The sequence below is a fragment of the Macadamia integrifolia genome, chromosome 8, assembly GCF_013358625.1.
Source record: "Macadamia integrifolia cultivar HAES 741 chromosome 8, SCU_Mint_v3, whole genome shotgun sequence".
Classification (NCBI taxonomy): domain Eukaryota; kingdom Viridiplantae; phylum Streptophyta; class Magnoliopsida; order Proteales; family Proteaceae; genus Macadamia; species Macadamia integrifolia.
The window spans coordinates 8,625,703-8,649,557 of NC_056564.1; the positions used below are offsets into that span (position 1 = coordinate 8,625,703).

General features: G+C 38.1%; 2 protein-coding genes across 5 annotated transcripts in view; both read right to left on the reverse strand.

Annotated features, from left to right (window-relative positions):
* Positions 1–1,262: 1,262 nt before the first annotated feature.
* On the reverse strand, positions 1,263–14,309 carry LOC122087585 (alpha-glucan phosphorylase, H isozyme-like). Of its 4 annotated transcripts, none has more exons than XM_042656764.1 (16): positions 13,818–14,309; positions 13,123–13,363; positions 11,725–11,904; positions 11,056–11,232; positions 10,884–10,969; positions 10,533–10,722; positions 9,772–9,864; positions 7,701–7,885; positions 7,428–7,545; positions 7,213–7,341; positions 6,268–6,486; positions 5,964–6,167; positions 5,175–5,333; positions 4,284–4,547; positions 3,848–4,038; positions 1,263–1,706 (listed from the first exon to the last, which is right to left on the reverse strand). In XM_042656764.1, the coding sequence occupies exons 2-16, from the start codon at positions 13,330–13,332 to the stop codon at positions 1,580–1,582; spliced, it is 2,532 nt and encodes an 843-aa protein (XP_042512698.1). In that variant the 5' UTR covers positions 13,333–13,363; positions 13,818–14,309; the 3' UTR covers positions 1,263–1,579. The 4 variants fall into 4 exon arrangements, with proteins under 4 accessions (XP_042512698.1, XP_042512697.1, XP_042512696.1 ...); XM_042656763.1 differs by having other exon boundaries at positions 13,123–13,360; positions 13,720–14,309; XM_042656762.1 differs by having other exon boundaries at positions 13,123–13,360; positions 13,818–14,308.
* A 1,987-nt stretch (positions 14,310–16,296) lies between these two features.
* The window catches only part of LOC122086276 (adenylosuccinate lyase-like), a 67,502-nt gene continuing 59,943 nt past the window's right edge, over positions 16,297–23,855 (reverse strand). The window contains exons 6-11 of the mRNA XM_042655026.1: positions 22,040–22,261; positions 18,721–18,837; positions 18,480–18,623; positions 17,929–18,030; positions 17,513–17,581; positions 16,297–16,783 (exon numbers count right to left, since the gene is read on the reverse strand). Of these exons, the coding sequence (XP_042510960.1) occupies positions 16,550–16,783; positions 17,513–17,581; positions 17,929–18,030; positions 18,480–18,623; positions 18,721–18,837; positions 22,040–22,261 (888 nt within the window). The 3' untranslated portion in view covers positions 16,297–16,549. The remainder of the gene's footprint in view (positions 16,784–17,512; positions 17,582–17,928; positions 18,031–18,479; positions 18,624–18,720; positions 18,838–22,039; positions 22,262–23,855) is intronic.

The window sequence follows — 23,855 nt, forward strand, 5'->3', positions numbered from 1 at the left end:
GTGCATGAATTCACGAGGGCTTTCTTTTATGGGGAGCACCTGCTTTGCAGTTTTCTTTACCACTTCTGGCATCTCCTGTCCAGAGATAGCAAATCTATCAACTACAACAAAGATTACTGAGAAACATCCACATGTGGTAGTGTGATCCTATTGAGAGCTAGAGCTATGCCAGGTAAGATACCCATTTCATCTATTTATAATAGACCATGTGGCCACCTTGTGCCATGTGTACCTTTGTATCTATGGAATCGGCTTTACTCCAATTCTGCTTGTCTCTGTCATCATAACTGTTATCTCTCTTCTGCACGTCTTCTACAACACCATTGCCACTGCCTTGCTTTCATAGCCATGGCAATTGAATGTCACCACTGAGATCAATCTTTGCTTCAGTTGAAAGGAAGGAAAGAACTAAGGATAATGGTAACGTTCATAAAGAGTTGCTAACTTAAATGAAGCATAGAAGCTTCAAGGGTGCATTTTTGCTATCTTATAATCTTCTTCCAAGGTCTTCCTACATCTGAATCCAGAGCGCCTGAGAGTCGTTAGCCACTCTTTCATGCTGAGGATTTTATATTTCCCCTACCAATGGTGTTGCCTCTGTTGAACGCTGCCTTCTTGTGGTGTTGGAAAATCTTTAATCTAGATGTGGATGGTTGATCTGAAACTTTGCTGGGGAAAGGTCAGAGGTGCTATTGTTCCGTTAGTTTCTGGCAAGATGTTTCAGCATGTCTCTGTTAACTTTTTTTCATTGACAATCGAAGTCTGTTCCGAGAGGATTGTGAACGTATACATTATTCATGAAGCATCAAGGCCATAAAAGAATGGTAAAACTGAGGGTCACTGTAATGTGGTAACCCACTCTTATCTGAAGGAAATCACCATTGTCTGTCTAATCTTTGCTTCTCTCACCCTGTAACCAGATTAAAATGATGCTGCCAAAGCTAACAAACAGAGAAAAAGGGTTTAAGCTTTCTTCCACCCTATGCGTCCATTCCTTTGTCTCAACGCATGCGCATTGAATCAAATCTCTGATCGATTGGACTGACCAGCTCTTTTCCCATTTGTTGTGCAACTCTTCCTCCCCTGTTGCTAAGGTTCGGAAGACTCCAGGTCGATCAATGTAAATGATTCATTCCGATATGGAGTTAATTTAAAATGATTTGGAGTTAATTACACAATCTCCTCTTAGGAGATGATTACAAAAGTTTCTGTTTTAGTATTAATTTGATTTCAGTTCCCTTACCTTGCGAATAGACAGAATCTACGTAAAGCATAAATTCTAAAATTAATTATTATAATCATAGTTGATACATTAGGATTGGAATCCATGTTCGTCTACCATCTAAATACCAAAAGGTGTCGGAATTCATATCCAATATCCAACTATCTAAATAAATATCCAAAAATGGATATGAAATAGAATTGAATCCTGGTTTTAACCATACATTTACATCCTTATTCGAAGAAAAATGTTGAGAGTGTGATAGGGAATCGTCCAACCTAATCACACCATTATTATTACTTTCAAAATTGAGAACTATGATATGCAAGTGCAGCAGCGTCAGAGCCTCATTAAGCATTATGGTACGGGGCACTCTTCTATCTTCCAGATTTCCTTCGCATACTGTACGATTGTCCGGTCACTGCTGAATTTTCCGCTTCCAGCTGTGCTAAGTATTGACATTCTGATCCATTTCTTCTTATCCCTGCAAGATATGATCGGATTAAGAAGATACAAAGGAACCTAAGTAGTTTCCATGGTAAATCAATAAGTCAAGAAAACATTTCATAAAATATAAAACACATAAAAAAATAAAAATAAAAAATAATAAAAAAAAGGAGTCTCACAGATCTCTTCCACCATAAAAATCACCAGGCAAAGGGTCAGGTCCGGAAATTAAACAGTGCAGAATTTCTTTAGTTCTGAACAATACTAAATGAGAGAGAGAACTATATGAATAGAATAGCTCATTCACGCACTTAACACCACACATGCTAATCTAACAAAGTAATAACACTTTATAAACTAGCAATGAATCATCTTTGAATTTTAGAATTCCTAATTTTACTGGAAGTTTTTGTTTTGAAGGGTGTTTTTTTTTTTTTTTTTTTTTTTAAACATTGCAGCAATATCCTAATGTTCATCACTTTTCAGTGCATGGCATGTCTAATGCGTCTAGTTGGCACATTGCACATGTGCCCCCAAGTTAAAATCATTTTAGTCACCCAGTTTTCCTCTTCCACCTCTTCCTTCTGTGTGCATTCTCAACTATCCCTGCAAAACCCAGAATCATTCTACTGCTCACCTTTTGTTGTTCCATAACCTCTACTCTAATGCTGCTTTGAGAGAGAAATTGTAGTGTAAGCATGGACTAGTAGCACTATCACCTAACTTGGGGGAGGGTGGGGGGGGGTGTCTGTGACCAAGAAGAGTTGAAGCGGTTGTAGTTACAACCTATGCAGCAGGTTAATCCTTTGATGGGTAAAGAAGAGCTGTGTGTAAGGATTGGGACCCATCATACACAATGGTTGGCTTGAACCAATTAATGCAAGTATTTAATCACTGGTTCCAGCTATGGCAGTAACCATTTCTTTGGACATGGAGAGGCCATGAAGAACAGATATGAAAAGGAGGTTGGATCACTGTTTCTGTTGTTTGCCATGGCTGGTGGTTGGATGCTGATTATGCTGTCACTCTCTGGGAACATTGTGTTGGGAGGTAGATTACAGTTGCAGAAAAGGCAGCTGGAACTTGGAGCAGAATGATGTGTAACTGTCACTAAGATGTGGATTTTGAGATGGATGGGAGACAAGATTAGAAAGGATAGAATTAGAAATGGATTTGTTTGTGGAAATCTACAGAAAACACCTAATAGGTAAAATTTGAAGAAAGTTTACTGAGGTGGTTGGTCATGTTGAATAAAGATTAGTGACCTGGAAATTTTCTCCCTTCATATGCCAAATGCACTGAACTGTTGTGAGACAGGGTTCTGTAGTTATGTCTTCCCAGCATACGAAGATTGACATAACCACAAGCAACCTCAGCTTCCAATTTTCTAGTTATTTTTCTCAGTAACATAATGAGAATGAAGTTCGTCCAAGTGGGAATTGAATCCTGAATTACAGAAATTTATCCACATTGCAATCTGGCTCAGCAAGATCCACAGACTGTCTTATGGGGACCCTCTGAATTGGCTGTGCATATAACTTCATTTGCCATATCAGCTGTGAATCTAGAGTGTATTTCACTTCTTTCTTAGCATTCTGCCGCATGGCAGAACTCTGTGGTGACAAAACAGGTGGAAAAGGAGCGAGTGTGATTTCTGAAACATGTAGAGCAAATCTCGACTGCCACGTGCAAAATTTCAGTCTGAATATTTTTGTTAAAACATCAAGGAAAGCATCAAGAACACAGAGTATATGCAAAATGAACCAGTTTGTTTAAAAACAGCAAGGAAAGCATCAAGAACAAATCGAATATATCCCTCCCAAATCATAAAAAATTTAGTGTTCCAATTTCCAGTATACGGGTAAATTAGATTTCCGGTAGCAGAAGGCATGGCAGGTTGTATACAAGGCGTATTGCCAACCAGTTCTAAGGGATTCTGGCCAGCCCCAGCCCTGTACCTATGCCAGAAATCTTGGCCCAACCATCCTGAAACCCAAGGTGGATTAATGGTTCACCAAACCTGTGGCTAGATTTGAATCTAGCAATATTTAGTTACGTAACGCCCCACAAAAGACGCATGAAGAGTCCAAGAGGTTTAACTGCACCAAAATTTCCAAAACATGACCCAATATTGTAACCACCATGAGAAAATCGAAAACAAAGGTACATTTTCCTTACTTGTAAGCTTCATCCACCTTTGCTTGAGCTTCCATATAGCTTGGGAAGTCATGACCAACGAGAAAATAATCACCACGGCCATATCCACTGTTACCCTCTAAAGAATCAAGGAGTGGGTTATAGTCATAGCTTCCAAATGCACCAGTCCTTATAAATTGTTTTGCCTCTTCAAACCGTGAATCTGGCTTGAACTACACATTTGGCAAGGACTAAAGTCAGATAATGAGAAAAAAAGTGTCCTGAATGTGTGAATGATGCATTTTATTTCTGTTATGTTAAGATGTATGAACTTGTGCCTCTACCTGATTGTGGTGAAAGAGTGATATGTGCAATCCAAATGAGGGTGAACACAAAAAAAAGACCTAAATTTTTTTTTTTTTGACATTCTAGGAATAGGTAATTTCTTTGTCATTGAGTAGGAAATGCAGCACATTACCAGTCCATTTTCTCGCTCCTTGCGCAACCTTGGGACTTCGTCTGCTTTGGCACCAAAAAGGAAGAAATTCTCTTCCCCAATTTCTTCTCTGATTTCCACATTGGCCCCATCCAGTGTTCCTATTATGAGGCAGCCATTAAGGGAAAATTTCATGTTGCTAGTGCCACTTGCTTCCATGCCTGCAGTGCTGATGTGCTGTGACAACTCACTTCCTGGGATTAGCATTTCTGCCACGGTCACATTGTAATTTGGAACAAAAACAACCTGAAAGTTATAAGGATTGGAAAAACATCAACCTAAGGATAGAAACTATAAATAAAGCATAACATTAAAGAACGATGAATGCTGATAAATTAAGCATAACATCAAAGATGATCAATGCTGCATGGAGAAAATATATCTTGAGATATTATCCATAATTTTAATGTTTGACCTATATATATATATTTAGTCGCGTTTACGAATGTCCTCTAATCTCAGAGGCATTGAATTAAGGGTTTAACACTGAGGGAAAAGCTCTATTAACCTATCCTTCAGTGGTTCACTGCCAACCTCCTCAAAGTGTGAAATTTATAGTTAAATAAGCTAAACTAAATTCCAGCCCCTTCTTTTCATTGGAGCAATCCACCTGCATTCCTTTGAAATTTTGAAAGAAGTGTAATCCATAGAAATTTTGAAAGAAGGGTAGTCGAGTGATTTACTTCAAAAAAGCAGATGTATGGAGTACAAAAGAGCAGATGTCGACACCTCTGAACAGAAATGATTGATCCTCCTTTGTGTCCAAAAGAGGTCAATGCACCAGAACATTCTTGTATAATTAGAAAGAAATGAATTTTTTTTTTAAATGAAATCATGCGTAATTCATAGAAAAGCAAAATGTACTATTACTACCTTCAAATAGTCATTGACTTCAGGATCAGTGTTGACAACATCACCAACATCATTAACCAGCTTGACAATCCTTTTGGCATTTGTATATGTTGCAAATGCCTTTCCTCCAATCATGATAGTGCGTGGGGTTGTCTTTTTCCTTTCTTCTGGGCTCATCTCCTTAAAGGATCAGTTCCACGTAAGCATGTCAGCTATAACCACCCAAAATATGCCAAATGAAAGATGCTTCCAAAGTATGGACTGGATTTTTCAAGTGATATAAAATGCAAATATAGTCTTCATTTCAGTGTTTATAGAGAAACTAATTTTAATTGTTCAAAAGAAGCCTACAAGTTATTATTATAAGCTAAAGACAAAATAATCATGAGACAAATACCAAGATGTGAGCAGGCTAATGACTAGCAGAACCTCCCTCCATTTTACAAGTCCTGAAACCATGTGATGAAGCCAAACCATGACTTAATGCAACAATGCAAATCTTCAACCTCATGGGTCTCCTAAGCCATAGGGCTACCCAAACTACCAAATTTAGGGAATTCTTTAGATAAACACCATCAAAGTTAAGCTTGATGCTTCCCAAATCCTTGAAGGCTTAATAATCCATTCCACATTTTAGGTTGCAGGGCCATTGGAGGAGTAATTACTGAACCTTGCATATGTTTTACAAATCGTGAAATTTACTGATAAATGATGTTAATAAATCCTACAAAACTTTATTCATAAAAAAGGGGTAAAGTTACGTAACCATGGATAGTTTACAATTATATTGGCAAGTGAGCCTGGTATTACCTTTAATTTCTTGTATCTATAAATTGCACCCAAAATGTTCAGAAGCTGTCTCTTATATTCATGGATACGCTTAACTTGTATGTCAAAAAGGCTGCTGGGGTCGATGCTTAAACCTGTCACTTGCAAAACATACTGTGCCAGACGCTGTTTGTTAGCCATCTTGGCAGCTGCCCATTCAGCATGCAATTCCTCATTGTCAGCAAACTGTTACACATTGGTTGGTGAATACATGTAATTACAATAAGCATTTGATTAAGAGGGAAACAAAATAGTTTAATGATAAGAAAATATTTCAACTGTGAACCTGGCGAAGCTTCAAAAGAAGGTCGAGATTGGTAACCCATTTATCAGTTTTTAACCACTTTGTGATTATGCTACTCAATTCAGGGCTGCAAAAACGGAGCCATCGGCGAGGAGTGATGCCATTGGTTTTATTCTGAAACTTGGCAGGCCACATAGAAACATAATCTACAAACAACTCTGATTTTAAGATCTCACTGTGTAACTCCGCCACCCCATTTACCTACATAGAAATATACTGAAAATATTATCTTATATTCAAATCCATATCAACTGAAATAAAACTCAAGAGGGTTTTAACTTTTTTTATGACCGTTTTTCCAAGAGGGTTATAACAAGTCCGGATTGAGGCTAAATGCTTTTTAAAATGAGAATACACACACACACACACATATATATGTGTGTGTATATATCAATATTTATATAATATGTACTGCCTTATGAAATCAATTCATATCATGTGATGTTGAACAACTTGGGCAATTCATGTCATGTGATGCAGAGTAATTCAGACCTGGGATTCACTCTGATCCGTATTCCTTCAATCCAATAGATATTGGATCCCAGCATCAGATCTGCTTGAGGAATTTGGTTAGTCGGGCTCAGATTTGGACTTGGGATCCTGGATTAGAAACGGGCCAATGTCTCTTTTATATAAAGTATAGTAAGATAAAAATATCCACATCTGAACCACATTCAATCCATGTTTAGTATCCAACTGGATTTTGGATCAGAAATGGAACAAATATATGGCACCAACTGGGATCTAGAGCTAAACCTTCAGTGGTGAATAGAATCTGGGATCAGATCTATGTTAATCAGACCTGTTTATGTACTATCTTTGATTCTCAAAAAAAAAAATCGTTGTACATTATACTTCCTTGGAATGTCATCACAGTTTAGTAGCACCAATAGTTGCACGTTTGGTGCATCAGCAAGTGATTCTTACCGTGTGTGAGGACAGCACGCATAAATTTGCCATCCGCACGACTGGCTTCTGAGGATTATTGTCCAGGACTCTCATGCTATCAAGCTTACTCTCAAGATCAGGTCGGGTGGAACGTATCATGGCCACAAACTGTAAGGGAGGAAATGTCACCATTCTACTTAGCGTACACAAGATTATGGATATGGAATACATAACAAAAGGGTGTGGAATTATACTTGCTTATCTATTTCTTCTATGATCTCCATGTGGCGAGGGATAAGCTTCCACATAACAGGTTGTGACCATTTCTCTAGTGCTTCAGGAAGGACTGTGTGATTGGTATAAGCAATTGTCCTGTTTGAAGAAAATAACCCATTACATTGTGAGTGAGCAGTATCAACAATAATATTACAAGCATGCTAAAAGTCAACTCCAAGATTGCAGTGTCAAACAGCTGTGTGAACCAGTGCTCTACACATTCAAAAAGAAGATGGAACTAAACAATGCACCTAGTCGTTATATCCCAGGCTTCATCCCATCCAAGCTCTTCATCGTCCATTAGTAGCCGCATCAATTCTGGAATTGCAAGAGTAGGATGTGTATCATTCAGTTGCACTGCAACTTTGCTTGGAAACTCAGACCACTGCCATGAGCCATTTGCATCTCTCCTCTCCTTAAATCTGAAAATTATGTCCTGCAAGAATTTTAAGAAAAGTAATCAACTTTATTTGATCAGATTTGAACCCTTAACTTTGCCTGTTGTATACGTAAGAAAAATTCCATATCAACTCATTGCTCAACCACTATCTGAAGCATCAACATAATGGTAGGTTTTTTTTTTGTTTTGGAAGTTTCTAGTGGAGATGCTCCATGCGACTTGTGCATTCTTATCCATTAGTGCCCAACACCTAAAGTCATAGTATAATTTTATTTTCGCTACAAAATCCATTCAGATGCATCATTATTTACACTCATTCTTTTGGAAATGGAAAACAGAATTTTGCCATGGTAAAAAGAATTCAACCCACGGTAAGGAATACCTCAATATTTGAGATATATAAGTAATTGGATTCTGAAATCTTCATCAGGTATCCATGTTAGCCCTCTTAAACATTGGACCTTTGAATTGATTTTCCCTATCCGAAAAGCTGTAATTTATTGGCAAAACAAATCAAGTCATGGTTTCTGGATGGTCCCATCCATAGGGTATATATGGATGGGCCACCTGATTGTGCTATGTAGCAGGTCAGATAGGCCTGAAATTTTGTGGATAGGTAGATCCGAGGATCCCCTGCTCACATGTCAAGTCTCAACAATCCAAATAGAGTTGGCAGTGGCTTAATAAGACAATGAAAAATTCACTATTACGGAAAGGGTGCATGCCAATGCTTGGACTACATTAGTGGTGAAAAACAATACATGGTAGGGTATATTTGACCGATTTGAGTTTGGAATTTGACACTTGACCAATCCAGACCATTTCCCTACATTGCCACAATAAACCTTCCATGTGACACAAGCTACTCTTAGCTACCCTAGCGATGAGAATGTAAATAAAACCTTTCAGCATGCTTAAAAGTACTAAAATTATAAAGCAAAATGAGGATACTGAACAATTGAGGGGAAAAAGAATTAGGTAATAACCAAGAACCATGTTGCTCTTACTTCTGTGATACAAGACAACTCGTTCTACGTGGGTTTATTGGCTTTATATGTCAGAGGAAAATTAATGACCAATAATTAAGTGAAAAAAAGATGTTCGACAAAAATAATCCTTGCCGAGTCAACAACTCATGGACAGTTCAGCTCCAATCAGTCTAACTCACATTAAATTTTGGCACAAAAAAGTCTCTTCAATATTTGAATCATGGCCTGGTTAGGCCTAATCTTTTAACTCCACTTAAAGACTTACTTAGGTCAAGACCTGGTTTTCCAACCATGATTCCCATTATGTACTGCCTCAACATTTGTTAATTGCATCACACATATCTTGATAAGCGAAGTTTGTATTGGTGGCACCCATCAATTTGTGCCATGTTTCCCAGGTAGGAGTACAGTGTAGACACACCCTTGGTAGATCATGGGGGCAGCATTTACGGTTAAATTAGAGTTGAAAGCAGATAGTATAAACCCCAAAGGGTTAGTGCAGTTGGCTTGGAGGGGACACGGTACTCCGCCTCAAGAAGCGAGGTCCCGTGATCAATCCTTCGCCGCTGCACCTAACTTCTTGGGGCCACCGCCCAAGAGTTTACATCTCGGACTGACCCGGTCCTGGGTAAGCAGTATCACAGTGACCCAGGGATTCGTCGGGTCAAAGATCCGGACACCCTGGGTATCAAAAAAAAGCAGAAAGTATAAATGCACAGGGCATATTTTCCGGATTAATTCTACAAACTATAATTAACCATTAAAATCCCTCTCCAGACCCCACAGTGGCGGGAGCGTCGTGCACTGCGTATGCCCTTTATTACTTGCAGAGATTTTATTTCCATTTTTGGTTAAATTTTCAGAGAGAAGCTGTAAGGAATCGGGAATCTATGCTAGAAAAGGCAGGGTCACAATAAAAGAAACTATAAATACCTGAAGTGAAGCACTGCAAAGGAAAAATTGTTGCTTCAATCGTAAAAGCTTTCCATTTTCTGTAGCATCTCCAGGATATAGAACTGCACAAATCTGCAATGCCAGACTTTGATATATTACAACACTGAATAATATACATGTAACTAAGTAGATATATATGAATAAATGTGAACGTGATTGACTGTGTGGCGGATAAGTAATGCCGGATTGCTTTCAAAACTTAGATTAATGTTAAACAGAGAATTTATAGAATCCAGAATACAAGTTCTCATAATAAATTTGATAAGAATGTGACCTATCATGATTCATAGCTGTTAGTCTTAACAGATTTGCTTTGTTAGTTTCCTAGTTAGATAAAATTACTTCCTATTTTATCTAAGGATCTTATATTGTATCTTATGATCTTACCTATGATTCTTTTCCTTGTCTAAGAAGGAAATCTAGGTTGAACTGCTGGAGAAAAATACATATGGTGGGGTGCCTGTTGTGAGTATCGACTGCAAGTATTTTAAGCTTCCTCTTCTTCCTCACTTCTTTCTCTTTCTCTTCTTGCGTAATTTTCAGATATTCTCACAAGCATTATGATGCACTTTGCTTTTAATTGGTAGAGCGTAGTTCGATCTTGTAAGTCAACTTGACAACACATGCCTCAGTTTGGAATCCATTCACAGCAAATAAACCGAAAAATAAATAACCACCTTAATTGAGAGGGGCCAAATGGCTGTACTAGTAGCCTTTTGAGTGGGGCAACAGTAACCAACCTGCTGAGCACTTGAATGAAGCTGTGCAGCAGACTCATATTGTCCATCGTTAAATTGGAATAAATTGAAATCCCCAGCCCCAGCTTTTGCTTCCCAAAGACGAAGACTAATGGTGTTCTTGGTCTTGTATCCTGGAATGGGGACATCACAAGCGAGAGCTTGAAGAACCTCTCCCCCAACCCACTTTCGACTGTCATTCATTTAAAACAAAAAGATCAAGAATGAGTACAAGGAGATGGGCATTTTTTTATCCCAAAATTCAAGAGAAAACTAGATAAAATATTAGTACAATATAGTGGCATAAAACATCAACTTCTTCGTCAATAATTGCATGAGGGCAGTGATGCTTACGATCCAGAAGGAGAGACCTCCACATGACCAAAAAACCTAATAGGATATATGATATCATGTCTGACAACTTCCCATGGACTGAACTTCTGCACAATTCCCATCAGCAATTACTGATATCATGTATAAATGATCCAAAAATAAAAGGCTTAATATAACTAGCATCCAAGCAAACCTCGAGCCAATCCTCTGCAATTTCTTCTTGTCCCTCCCTGGTAATCCTTTGCTTGAACAGTCCATATCTGTATCGTAAACCATAACCCCATGCAGGAAAATTTAGTGTAGCCATGGAGTCAAGAAAGCATGATGCAAGCCTCCCTAAACCACCATTTCCAAGGGCCGCATCTTTCTCCTACAAAAAGAGAAACCACCTAAATTAACAATTAAATCGATAATCTTCCTAGAAACAAGTCCGAACAAGAGCAATATACATTATTATCATCTTTATCCGTGGATGAATTTACAAATGGTATTCTCACTGCAATGCAACCATGCAAATACAGGTATTATCTGAGATTACCTAAAACATAGAACCCCAGTAAAACTAATATGGAGTGTCTATACAGAAACTTTACTATTAGTATAATAACATCACTTAAGTAGTATCCGTCAGAACCTGAACCTAGTTTTACAGTATGCTCTCGTGGATACTTCCAGGGTATTAGTCCAAACTAATTGGATAAAAGATCAATCCTTCATGAAAAAGAAACATGATGAAATGAAGAAGAAACAGAAAAATCTCCTTAATGGCTTAATGGAACTCTGTGCAAATATTTGAACCTAGAAAATAAGTCTTCCAGCAATGCAATTGTTTCATGCAAAGAGTTGAACAATACTAGAATACCTGTTCAGAAATGTTCTCAAGCTCATGTCCCAACTTAATCAAAGCATCAGCATATGCATCTTGAATGTCCAGATTTCCAATTGCATTTGTTAGAGCACGGCCTTGAAGAAACTCCATCGACAGGTAGTAAGTTTGTTTTGGATCAACTTTGTGAAAATGAAAGTATGTTTCATTCCATTGCTGCAGAAGGAAATAGTGAATAGATGCCATTACCATTAAAAGGCTGAACCCAAAACCAAACCAATAAAATACACTTGGTAAGATTCTAGCTGCTACTAGTGAACAAAGAAATGCGGACAGTACTTTTGCAGCCAAGCTTCACCAAAGCAATAATTGGAGATGTTTTGATGACTTAATTATATCCAGGCATTATGCTTGATATTCCAGGTATTGGACTTAAGATGTCTCTATTTTATCAGAATAAAAATCATGGAAACCATAAATACTTGAAGCATAATAATCAAACATGGAAACTATAAATATATTAAGTAGAATAACAGAAAAGAATAGGATTTTCAAAAAGATCCAATACTGGACTCTTATTGGCCCAACTTACTATTATAATCTTCTTCCACATCAACCATATCATCATGACAAATTCTGGTTATTAAGCAAAAATGCCATAAATGACCCCTAATAAGAAAAAAAAAATTAGGTTAAGGTTGGATTAAGATTAATATGTGGAGCTCCAAGTTATGCCATGTTATTTTTTCATTTTCTGCAATGGCATCATATCCGCATCAGAGTACCGTATGCTGCAGGCATAATAAAAAATTTCTCCAACCTGCAATTGTCACTTCTGAGGGGTATATAAATAAACTGAAATATTAGATTATGTTGGAGACTGAATAACTTCACAGGTGACACAATGGCCTTTGAATCCAGTTATGGCACAGTTTTGCAACATGGTAGATGAGGTGAGCTCACAGGTTTCTTACCATCCTCTTTCCACATAGAAAGTTTCATCTATTGGTACTCAGCTATTCAGCAAGAGGAGGCAAAGAGAGTCCATTTCCTGGCATTATCTATTTAAAACACAAGAAATTCATAGATTCATAATGGAAATTACATGTAAGGTGAAGGGACTGGAGAGTTTGAGGTCAGAAGATCTCCCTGTCTAAGCAGGCTTTAAAAGCCTCAGCATCACTCACAACAGAAAACTCTGTCTCAAAACAATTTCAACTTTATATTAGGATTAACTTGGCATCTCAAGGAATCCAAAGGACTCTCCAATGATAAATCAGAAAAGGAATAAAAAGGGTCATCAAACTACATCAATCACCTTCCTAATAGAAGAGGCGCGATGTAAAAAATTGAGAAATATACAGGAAAGAAGCAAACTGACAGAAACTTATATGCTAGAAACAAGGAGCTTCTCTAGGATTTTAGAAGGCTCACATGTATGAGGCGGTCGCGAACACTCTCTGCTGTTGCATGGTATGCTTGCTCCGGATCAAACTTGAAAAGAGAAAAATGAGGACTGTATTGTGCGTGGTAATTGATATTGGCAGCAATATCTGATGGTTCTCCTGCCAAGGGATGTGCTACTGCCGGGATTTTTTTAGAAATTCCAGAAGCAGAACTATTGGCTTTTCCAGTAGTTCCCATCTCTGGTTCTCCTAGCAATTCAGTGGTACTGCTAACAGCATAAGAAATTCTCCCATTAATTGTCTATAAATTATGCAGTGAATTAGCAAAGAAGAAACTGCAGGAACAAAAGAGAAATATAAAATCAGGAATTGTAAACTCCTTTCAACCAAAATACCTCATTTTTCATTTTTAGGTGAAAATAACTGAATCATTTCATTAAAGTAAAAAAGAAGAAGAAATAAACTGAAACAGAGGAAATCATGATAGGAAGAAACATAAGTAGAAACATTGAAACAATCTTTCTTCAGTATAAAAGAAACCGACTTAGTCAGAAATCAGAATTAAGAAAAAATGTACAACATTAGAAACTCTAATTAATAAAACTTTCATGAGTAAAAGAACTACCGATTCCAGCGGAAAAGCAAAGTAATCCAGTTTCCAACAAACGAACTTATAAATTATCAACCAGAAAACCCAAAGAGAAATGATGGAATCAAACGTACAAGTAGAGCCTCTTCTTCGAAGATTAACTTTAGATCTACTGGCTTCGATCTTCAAGCTTTCAACTCAACAAACATTAAACTCTTTGAGGAAAGGCAGTCAACTCACGGGATCCAAGGGAAGACAGTCACGAGGGGAAGAAAAGAGCAATGAACGAAATTTGAAACTCAGTGGAAGAGATATCAAGAAGGCACATGGACATTACTGAATGAGATTGATTTGAGAAGATATTTACAGATAATTGAATCGAAGGAAGATGAGTGGGTTAACGTGTTCGTGTGTTCAGTCTTAAAAGGAAAAGCAGACAAAACAGAGTGGTTTTTGGCGCCCTTGGAGAAAACGACGTCGACGGTTGATAGGCAACGAAAGTAAATATCAGAGAACTTAAGCGAAAAGGAAGCACCCAAAAAATGATTTGAAAAGAAAGCTCACGCGAGCAAAGTTCTCTTCTCAAGAGTACAGAAGTGAAGACTCACTCTCAGTCACAGTGTCGCAGTTCCGAGGAGATCCGGTAGTTATGTGAGGAGGACACGTGTTGCTGAGACATCGCCTTGGAAGTTTTAAAATGGCGCCGAAGACTGAGTTTTGATCCGGTGCTTGTTGGATCACCTGGTCCTACATATGGTTGTTCAAACACTTGTATCATTTCTTGCCATGATAAAGGTATTAGATACTCACATATATAATCAAGTGATCATACGAATAGTAAATTCAAATTCCTGAAGACTAGGCATTTTCTTTGATAATTTTTTTTTATTTTTACATCGCTTCTTATGTCTTTCCCCAAATTGGTGAATTGGATTGAAAATCGAGCAAGAACAAAACCTATTTATCGTGGTAGATTTCACTATCTAGTAAGGATTTGCTAGGAATCCAAATCGAAGAATAGACAGATCTAGGGGTGTCAATTCCTAAACCGAACCGGTAAAACCGGCCGGACCGAACCGATAACAACCCAGATCGAACCGAACTGAAGCCTTATTGGTTCGGTTCGGTTTCGAGTATTGTAACCCCAAAACCAAACCGAACCGCACCGAAAACCGGATGAACCCGAAACCAAACCGAAACCGGCTCAAAACCCGGACCGAAACCGAAACCAAACCGGTAAAAAACCGAAACACTCCAAAATTCATTAAAAAAATTAAAATTTGAATAGTTTTGTATACATTTGTATGGAAAATCGAATTCAAACTAGACAAAAAATCAAAACCAACCCGGTTACAAATCGATTTAAGAAATCGAAGTTCAACAATTCATCATTTGGTTGTTTCCTAATGGCTCCATACCGGTTTAAAAAACCGATCCAAACCGAAATGAACCTAATAAATCCAAACCAGTACCAACCCAAACTCAAACCGCACCGAAACCGACACCGGACCGAAACCGATAAATCCTTATTGGGTCGGTTTCGGTCACTTCCAAACTCACACCGAAACCGGTGGAACCGGACCGAAACCGCACCGACCCGGACCGTTGACACCCCTAGACAGATCTAACTATAATCCGAAATGACCCAAATCAACATGAATGAAACCTCTGAAACTTGTAAGGGATCGTGTTGACTTTTGGTTCCACTTTCTTGTGTTTTTTCTAATTATTTATTTTTCTTTATTTTTTCATGTATTCTATATGAATATGTTTAAAATGAAGGGTATTTTGATCCGCATAGCACATAAATCAATGGTTGAGATTGGGTGGAGGACAGTTCGAACACTTGATCCAATAGAGGGAGTATCTGATTATCGGTTGCTCCCAACAAAGTCATATCAGCAGAGCAAAAAAATAATTTTGCTATGTTGAATGAACTTTAATGAATCTTCAAAATTCATTAGCAGTGCCGCACCAGGATTTACCATACAGCCTCGCTGGGTCTAGATATGCGGTTGGAGGACAAAGGAAAAAAGCAATGGCAGGATTTGAACCCAAGACCTGAACATAATGAAAACATGGAAATAAATTAGGAACAACCAAATTGAAGAGGAAAACAGACAGAAAAATGAAGAAAGTGAAACCAAGTTTTTTCCCAGGGAGAGCTAGAGAGAGAAGCATACCTCCAAAACAGAGTTCTATCACATTTGAAGTGGCTACTGAGATTCTCCGCTGGCACCGGGCAGGCACATGATCAATTGACGAGCTTGTAGAAAGAAAACAATTACAGAAGCTGGGGCATTTGGCATGTTTTGTTCCTGTAAACGGCAGGCGTTGAGGTGCACATTGGCATCTGAAGCAGGATCCTTACAACCAGACCAGACCAATTGCTTGATCTCAGTGAATCTGAACACCTAGTTGGTTCACAGTCATTCTCAATTTCTATAACAGTCAATTAGGTGAGCTTGGCCAACCAGACACCCAATTTTAGTCAAACAGCCTTATTATCACAAACCCATTTAAGACTACAAAATATAAATTCCAAATAAATAGAACTAAATAACATCATGAGAAGATTCAAATATCTATATCATCACCATCATGCAATAACTCTGAAAATCAAAATCCATCTATCCCCCTACTCAGAAAAGGCATGTATAATAATCCTTCTCACTTAACTCATTTTTTATCAAGTCGGAGTACATTTTTCATTTTTTTTTCCCTTTCTTTTCCCATGACCTTCCATCAAACCTCCTAACATCTTCTCAGCAATTTGCCAAGGGATACAGGAATTATTGAGTATCATTACAAAATATGCAAACGGCCCAGAAAACTCTTAGTTACTGATCATAACATCTTTGCCAATCTATAAGACCTTACTCCCATTTACCAAATCAATAGCCACATCCACAGCTCTAGCCAATTCCACTGCAGCTCCAACATAGGTATGAGGAGTTAGTTTCAATAGATTATACTTTGCTTCCTCAGGCAATTCCAACTCTTCAATGAACTCTTGTATACTTTCTTTGTTAACTGCCCTTCCTCGGGTTAGCTCCTTCAGTTTCTCGTAAGGCTCTGGTATGCCATATCTTCGCATCACCTAAACAAGAGAAATACAAACCATTAGATACTTGAGAATTGGTTGTGCTCTACAAGAAACATTGGACAAAATAAGAGAAGCTGTAAAATTCTAATAATGCACCTGATATGTGCTAAAGTTTAACTCATCCAATAATTCATAGAACTTACACAATGAGGATATATAAGGCATAAATGCATCTTGGCTAATTAAAATAGGAGCAACAATCTACAAAATTCTATTGCATTGGATTGCTATGCCTCAGGATCATTAATTTGCCATCTTACTGTGAGTATGCTGAATATAAGAATAGGCCATTTGGACCCAATAAGTGGCATATTAATTGAAAAACTTGAATACAAGGCGAATAACCACTACAGCTCGGCATTACACTGAATGCAGGTACCAATACTTACTGTTTCTTTCATATGTGAATGAGATCATAATACTCACTTTCATTTCTACCTATCACTGATGCGAAAACTAGTAGAAACACTAGAACATCGTGTGCAGGAAATGTGCACATCCTAGCGCAATGGGAAGGTTGCTCCATTGACACCTAGTGTCAATGAGTTCAAGTCAGGAAACAGCCTCTCTGTAAAGCGGGGGCAAGGCTGCTTACATTATGAAACCCCCCCCCCAAAGACCCCGCAGTGGTGGGAGCCTCGTGCACTGGATCCGCCCTTTTTTTTTGCATATCATGAAAAAAATATATATATTTTGGAAATAAAAGCAGTACTAGACGCTTACAGTCTGTATTGGTTCGGCAAGCACCTCCCACGACTGGTCCAAGTCTTTACTTAAGCAAGCTTCATTTACCTGAAATACAGATCAAATTCAGTGACTAATTTCAATTAAGTACAAAGAATGAAATCTTGACTGTCGACCCTCACATGATCAGCTTCATGGAGATGTCGACAGGTTAATGCCACTCTTGAATTCTTGAAGTAAATTAACTGAACAATACCACACAGAATTACAGTCCCCACAAGTAGGACAAAAATTAATTTATCCAACAGGGACATTTTGGTGCCTCTCTGAACCATTATGCTTGGTCCTGGCATGAAAACACTATTGCAAGTAAAGAATTTTCAACCACCACAACAAGCTACTAGAAATGATGCAGTGTAGGAGAAAGCACCATAAGATCTCGCAATCATAGCTACCTGAAGTTTTGCTATTCCCTGCAGTGCACTTTTGTAGGCAAGAAGAGAATTCCCCAATCCCACACCCATATTTCTCAGGACTGTTGAATCAGTCAGGTCACGCTGCATACAACATTGAACAGAAAACAAGCCATTGTTTCAGAAGCAGTTCCAGCAATCATTTGTCAGTTGTCGTGTTAGATGCTACAATAATTCGGAGCTGTATCAACAACCAAGGAGGAGCCTAAGCCACTCCTTGCACTTGGTTCACAGAGTCCATCCAAAGATATTCCTTATGATCGGCTTTTTTTTTTTTTGGGGGGGGGGGGGGGATGGGTGGGAAGGGGAAGGGGAGAACAATTGTTCGCAGGCATGGAATTTTCTATCTGCACTCCTGAAATGTCCTTAAACTTTCACAAGCTTTAATTGATGTGCTCATGAAGACAATACTCTAGAATCAAGATGCTCTTCAAGTTAACAAGCAACATCATGGAAAATGAAGAAGGGTTTGCAAAAAAAAAAAAAAAAAAAAAATATTAAAAAAAAGCACAAGGAAGACAGCAAGTTATTACCTGCCAGCGTGAAATAGATAATTTCATGCTTAGGCAGGACAAAACTCCATTAGCCACTTCTAGATTACCCACACTGTTTTCAAAATCAATAGGATTCACTTTGTGAGGCATAGTTGAGGATCCGATCTCACCAGCCTTGGTTATCTGCAATGCCATACCCAAGGATATAAGTCTGTGAAGCATGGTTGAAGATCAAACAAACATACAAAAGGGGGGCAGGAAATCTTATGTATATGATCACCTGCTTAAAGTAACCTAAGGATATATATCCCCATACATCCCAGTTGAAATCCATCAAGATATTGTTGAACCGGATCACTGCATGGAAAAGTCTTGCTATGTAGTCATGAGATTCAATCTGCAAGTGAATACTCAACAGTACACATAAAATCAGCAACATAAATAGATATGTAATCCAAGCTAAAGATAAGTGCAAGAATATGCTTGCATGACACTAAGTTACCAAATAATGAATATGCTTGCATGACAAGAAGTTCACCATATAATTAAAAAACTTGCATCACAAATTCACCAGATATCAACGTGTCGAGCACTGTGTCTAACATAACATTGGTATCTTGAGCATTGCCATCACTATATTTATTAAAAATATATTCCACTAAAGCAATGGTAGAATCTGGTAAGTTGGTGAATATGTTTAGATTATATTAACTTGAATGGAACCTATTGACAACAAAGGAATTATCAATGATAGCTAAAATGACAAAGATGGTTATCTCAAATGAAAAAGTACAAGAAATATAGGCTTTCCAGTTTCCACCTTCTTGAGAGGAACAGAATTATCAATGATAGCTAAAATGACAAAGATGGTAGTCTCAAATGAAAAAGAACAAGAAAGATAGCCTTCCCACCTTCTTGAGAGGAATTGGCTACAATCCCTCCCCTATGGGTTACTTTCCCACCTGCATATGGTTTTAGTTGCCATATGGTCCAAAGCACAACAAAGTACCAGTGTCTCAGTAAAGAGTGTGTATGTGTAATGTAATCTGGGTTCGAAAACCGTGGCTCAGATCACTTATGGGCCCACCCAATCAACAAAACTCCAAGTTATAAAAGGGAATGGCGGTTCTGTAATCAACCAGAAATTTTAAGGGGTTGTTAGGTCGGCTAAAAGGGGCAGGGACACAAAAGGTGTCAGTGTTTATTGATCATGAACAGGCTTGCCATTAACACAAAATAAGGGATAGAACAGAATTAAAGTAAAGAGCAGGGGCAATTTGAGGAAAGGCAGAGATATGGTGACATTTAATATGTTTTTACCATTTCTTCAAGCACGATAACGAACAGAAAACCAAAACTGAATTGGATTCTTGTGAGAGAACTCTTGTGTATGATCTCCGATCGACAGAGGATTTAAGGCTAAGAATCCCTGCTTCCAACGCTCTTGATTCCAGCCAATAATAAACCCAAAGATCGAAGAATAAGGTAGGGAAATTTTCTGCAATGTTGGCAGTAGAGGAAGAACCAGCTTTGAACTTCAGTCTGAAACCCAAAACAGAGCAGGTTTTAAGGGAATGTTCCTCTTAAGGGTTTGGCCACCCAGGGGAGGACTCTTTCTCCAGTCCAAATATCAAAGGAAATAGGAAGAGAGATGAGGGGCCAACACGGCGACTGTGAATCTCCTCGACAGAACGAAGAATGGAGAAAGGGTAGAAAGCAAACTCACCTGGGAAGAAGGGAGGAAGATTGGGACAAACCAGGGTGAACAAGAAACAAAGTAGAGGGAAGAGCACGCCCTGAGAGAAATCTCAAACTCAAATTTTCATTCTATCCAATTCCCTAAGAAAAACAATTACAATGGAAAAATAGATGCTACCAACCGACATTGACTCTAATAAGGAAAAAAGAAAACTGGAAGATAACTCAAACAAGGAAACTAAATAAGGACTCCCCTACGTATCTAACTATATCTAAAACTCTCATATATAAAAACTAATTAAAAGTTACAAAATGACCCCAATTGCATGCAAGGCCTGGTTGGGACCAGACCCTTTCCTCTTCTTCTTTCTACCTTCATCAGTGTGCACACATGTGTGCATGACAGAGAGATGACTCGCAAGCAGGACATTGATAGAAACTACACTACTACAGCACTGATGAAAATATAGATACTAGTATACTACAACCAAATGCAAGCAGAGATCCACTTTTTGAATGCAAAGCATCACAAGGAGGCATTTATATAAAAGATAAATTTGTTGTGCTGAATGAATTCCAACCACTCAAATGCACTTCCAATAAAAACTGGGAGATATTTTCATGGCAGTGGAGCAGACTACCAGTTATTAAGGTTTGTACCGAGCAGAGAAAATGAAATAGAACTGGAGCAAGTAAAATGTTCTTTTGTAGCATTAATGGTTCCCCTGTAAGCATCCTTGGAATGATTCAGTAAAAGCCATCAAGCATTTTATAGTGTCCATAGGAGAGCCGGAAACAGGAAACTGGACTTCAGATCAATGTTTCAAGATGTTTAATCCCTTGAAGATCACTTACATATCCCATCATCAAGAAAGGCAACTTCTCTAATGGCATTCAGTGTGAAGAGAGGGGGGGGGGGGCCAAGAAGATCAGCTGATGAGATTGACAACGTAAATAAGTTGTTCTAAGGTAAACTATCATTCTCTAAGGATGCAAACACTGTTGTGGACAGCTATAACCAAGGTAAACAAAGGCTATCTGTTCATAGGTCTTAGACACAAGTTTGTATACATCCTCTAACACAAGGATTGAAGTATCGGTATCGGTCGTCGTATCGGTCGGCCAAAATCAAGATACGTATCGGATGGAATCGTATCGTATCGGAGATACGCTAAGATACGCTAAAGATACGCACATAAATGGATATGAAACACTTTTTTATACACATTTGCATAAAAAAATAGTTAAAAAAAGTTATATATAACATGTATTATGCATAAACAGTAAATTGAGAGTATCGCACTAAGAATCCAAGGTTTGTAATTGTCCCATAAATGTAAAATCCTTGTTCCCAACCTTGATTTCCACTTTAGTTAGAGAGAAAAATGGTTGGCAGCAACTTTGGAACAAAAACACCTCAAAAAATTATGTTTTTCTAAAAAATTACCCATTTTGGCCATTTTATGACCGTATCGGTATGTATCGGTGTGTATCGGTCGATACATACCGATACACACCGATACGTACCGATACGTATCGATACATACCAAAGCGTATATTTCACTTCAATTTTGAATTTTTCATAGAGTATCGGTACGTATCGGTGAGTATCGGTGGTGTATCGATGCGTATCGGTGTGTATCATAGGATACGTATCGATACATAAGGGTTTTAAAATTTTCATGATACGTATCGGTATGTATCGTGCCGATGCCTACCGATACGGATACGTATCAGCCGATACGGCACGATACGCACCGATACTTAAAACCATGCTCTAACACCATAAGGGAGGGGACAAGATACTGTCCGAGTAGTGAATGGTATGAAATATCGAAGTTGGGATCATGAGAATGAATCAATGAATGTAGAAATAAAAGAAAAATATATGGTAAATTTACCTGAGTCACATATGGATTGAAACTTAATCCCAAAGACTTCACAAAATCTTCCGCAATCCTATGCCAGTTAATATCAGGATATGCAGCTAGATGAGCATTGTAATTCCCAACTGCACCAGCAAACTTTCCCAACAATGCAACTTGAGAAATCGCCTGCCTTTCTCTACTTAATCTGACAGCAAATATTGCCATTTCCTTTCCCAAAGTGGTAGGGGAAGCAGGCTACAGAAAAAGATAAAACATGATAAATGAATCAAAATTTATTAGAAAACCAGTTTAATTGCACAACCAGATAATATAAAACAACAGCAACAATAAAACAAGTAATAATAAATAAATAAAGGAAACCTTAAAATCACATCCAGGTAATTAGGTCAAACGAATGTTGAGATCAATCAACTCCGTATAGTAACAGAGGAACTAACTGTGTCCACCACTCTTCCAACTAAATATTTGGTAGCACATTCCTTCAAATGCATAGAAAGCATGGGGAAATGTACCCCATCCAAAATGAAAAATCCAGGAGGGGGACTCTCCATAATATTACTACATAATGACTAGAAGTTTAAATCCTCAAAATGTGGAGTAAATCAATATGTGGATGCAATCTCCTGAATACTTTCACTTGCTTACATCTTCAGTTTTCATTCCTTATCAACCTGTAAAGATGCCGAGTTTGAACTTCGTCGAATATAAGTCGAGTCATCTTCTTCTCCGATGGATCTAGCACTGGTTCAGAGGGAAAGCGAGGCTAACTCACTAAAGGGAGGCTAGAAGTCAGTTAATGGAAGTTTTACCATGTGGAAATGTTTTTTAAGCAAAAATCAAGGGTGAAGTGGTAACAATTAGGGGATGGCACAGCGGCTTTATTTAAAGACGGTTGTCTTCCTATATCATGACTGATCTCAGATTATCACACAAAATCTGTCAGTAGAGGAGGAATTGAATTGCGGCAGCCTCTCCGCTGGGTGGTGTGAAACTGAACTCCAATGAAATTCCAAGGGAGTCCAGGCCCCATAGTGATGCAGATTAATTACCAAAATAGGCTTATTTTATTAGGAATAAGCCTAGGGTTGGGTTCCATACATGTTAGGCTTTTGATCCCATGTGTTTTGAGTGTAATAGACCACTTTTATGGGTCTAAAAAGGGGGCTCTAAGATTGAGTACGGGATTACTAGTTAGTTTCCATTTTCATTAGTTTCCTTTCTAGTTGGGCTTGATTTGAGTTATATTTGTTTCCTTATGAGTCAAGTTATTAATTGAGTCAAGTCCTTAGTAGTTAGTTTCCTTTTTCAATTAGTTTTTAATTTCAGTTTTTAGTAGCTATTGTATTAGGAGAATATTTGGTTTCCTTTTTGAGGAACCTTCTATTTTGTAATTCCCTCCCCCATTAACATTATAAATAAAGAAGAGGAGGCTCCTAAAGGCCTAGATGATTTTGATAAAAAAATTAATGGTTGTTGCTATTGTCTTCTACATGGAGATTTGTCTTGTGTTTGATCAAGGCTGATGGAATTGGTGTTTGATCCAATTGACTCTCAGCGGTGTGAAGCACAAGAGGTCCTCTTCCTTAACTCATCTTCTTCTTCTCTCAACTACACAAAGTGTTATTGATCTGCTCAAGTTCTTACAGGTATTAAATTCAGTTTTCCTTCTCAGTTCTGCCCAGAAAATTGCATACTCTGTTAGCAATTTTCAGAACCTGCCCAGACCTAACCAGCCATCAGTTTTGGCTGATTTTTGGATCGAAGTTAGGTCCTACCTAAGGGGGAACTCGACCCAAAGGGGAACCTTTTCTTTCAAAGTGTTCAAGAG

Excerpts from the sequence above, each read along its gene's own strand:
- LOC122087585 (XM_042656761.1), bottom strand. Across the intron at positions 5,334-5,963 it reads ATAGATACAAGAAATTAAAG|GAGATGAGCCCAGAAGAAAG; the intron begins GTAATACCAGGC and ends TGATCCTTTAAG. Across the intron at positions 1,707-3,847 it reads AAGGTGGATGAAGCTTACAA|GGATAAGAAGAAATGGATCA; the intron begins GTAAGGAAAATG and ends CATATCTTGCAG.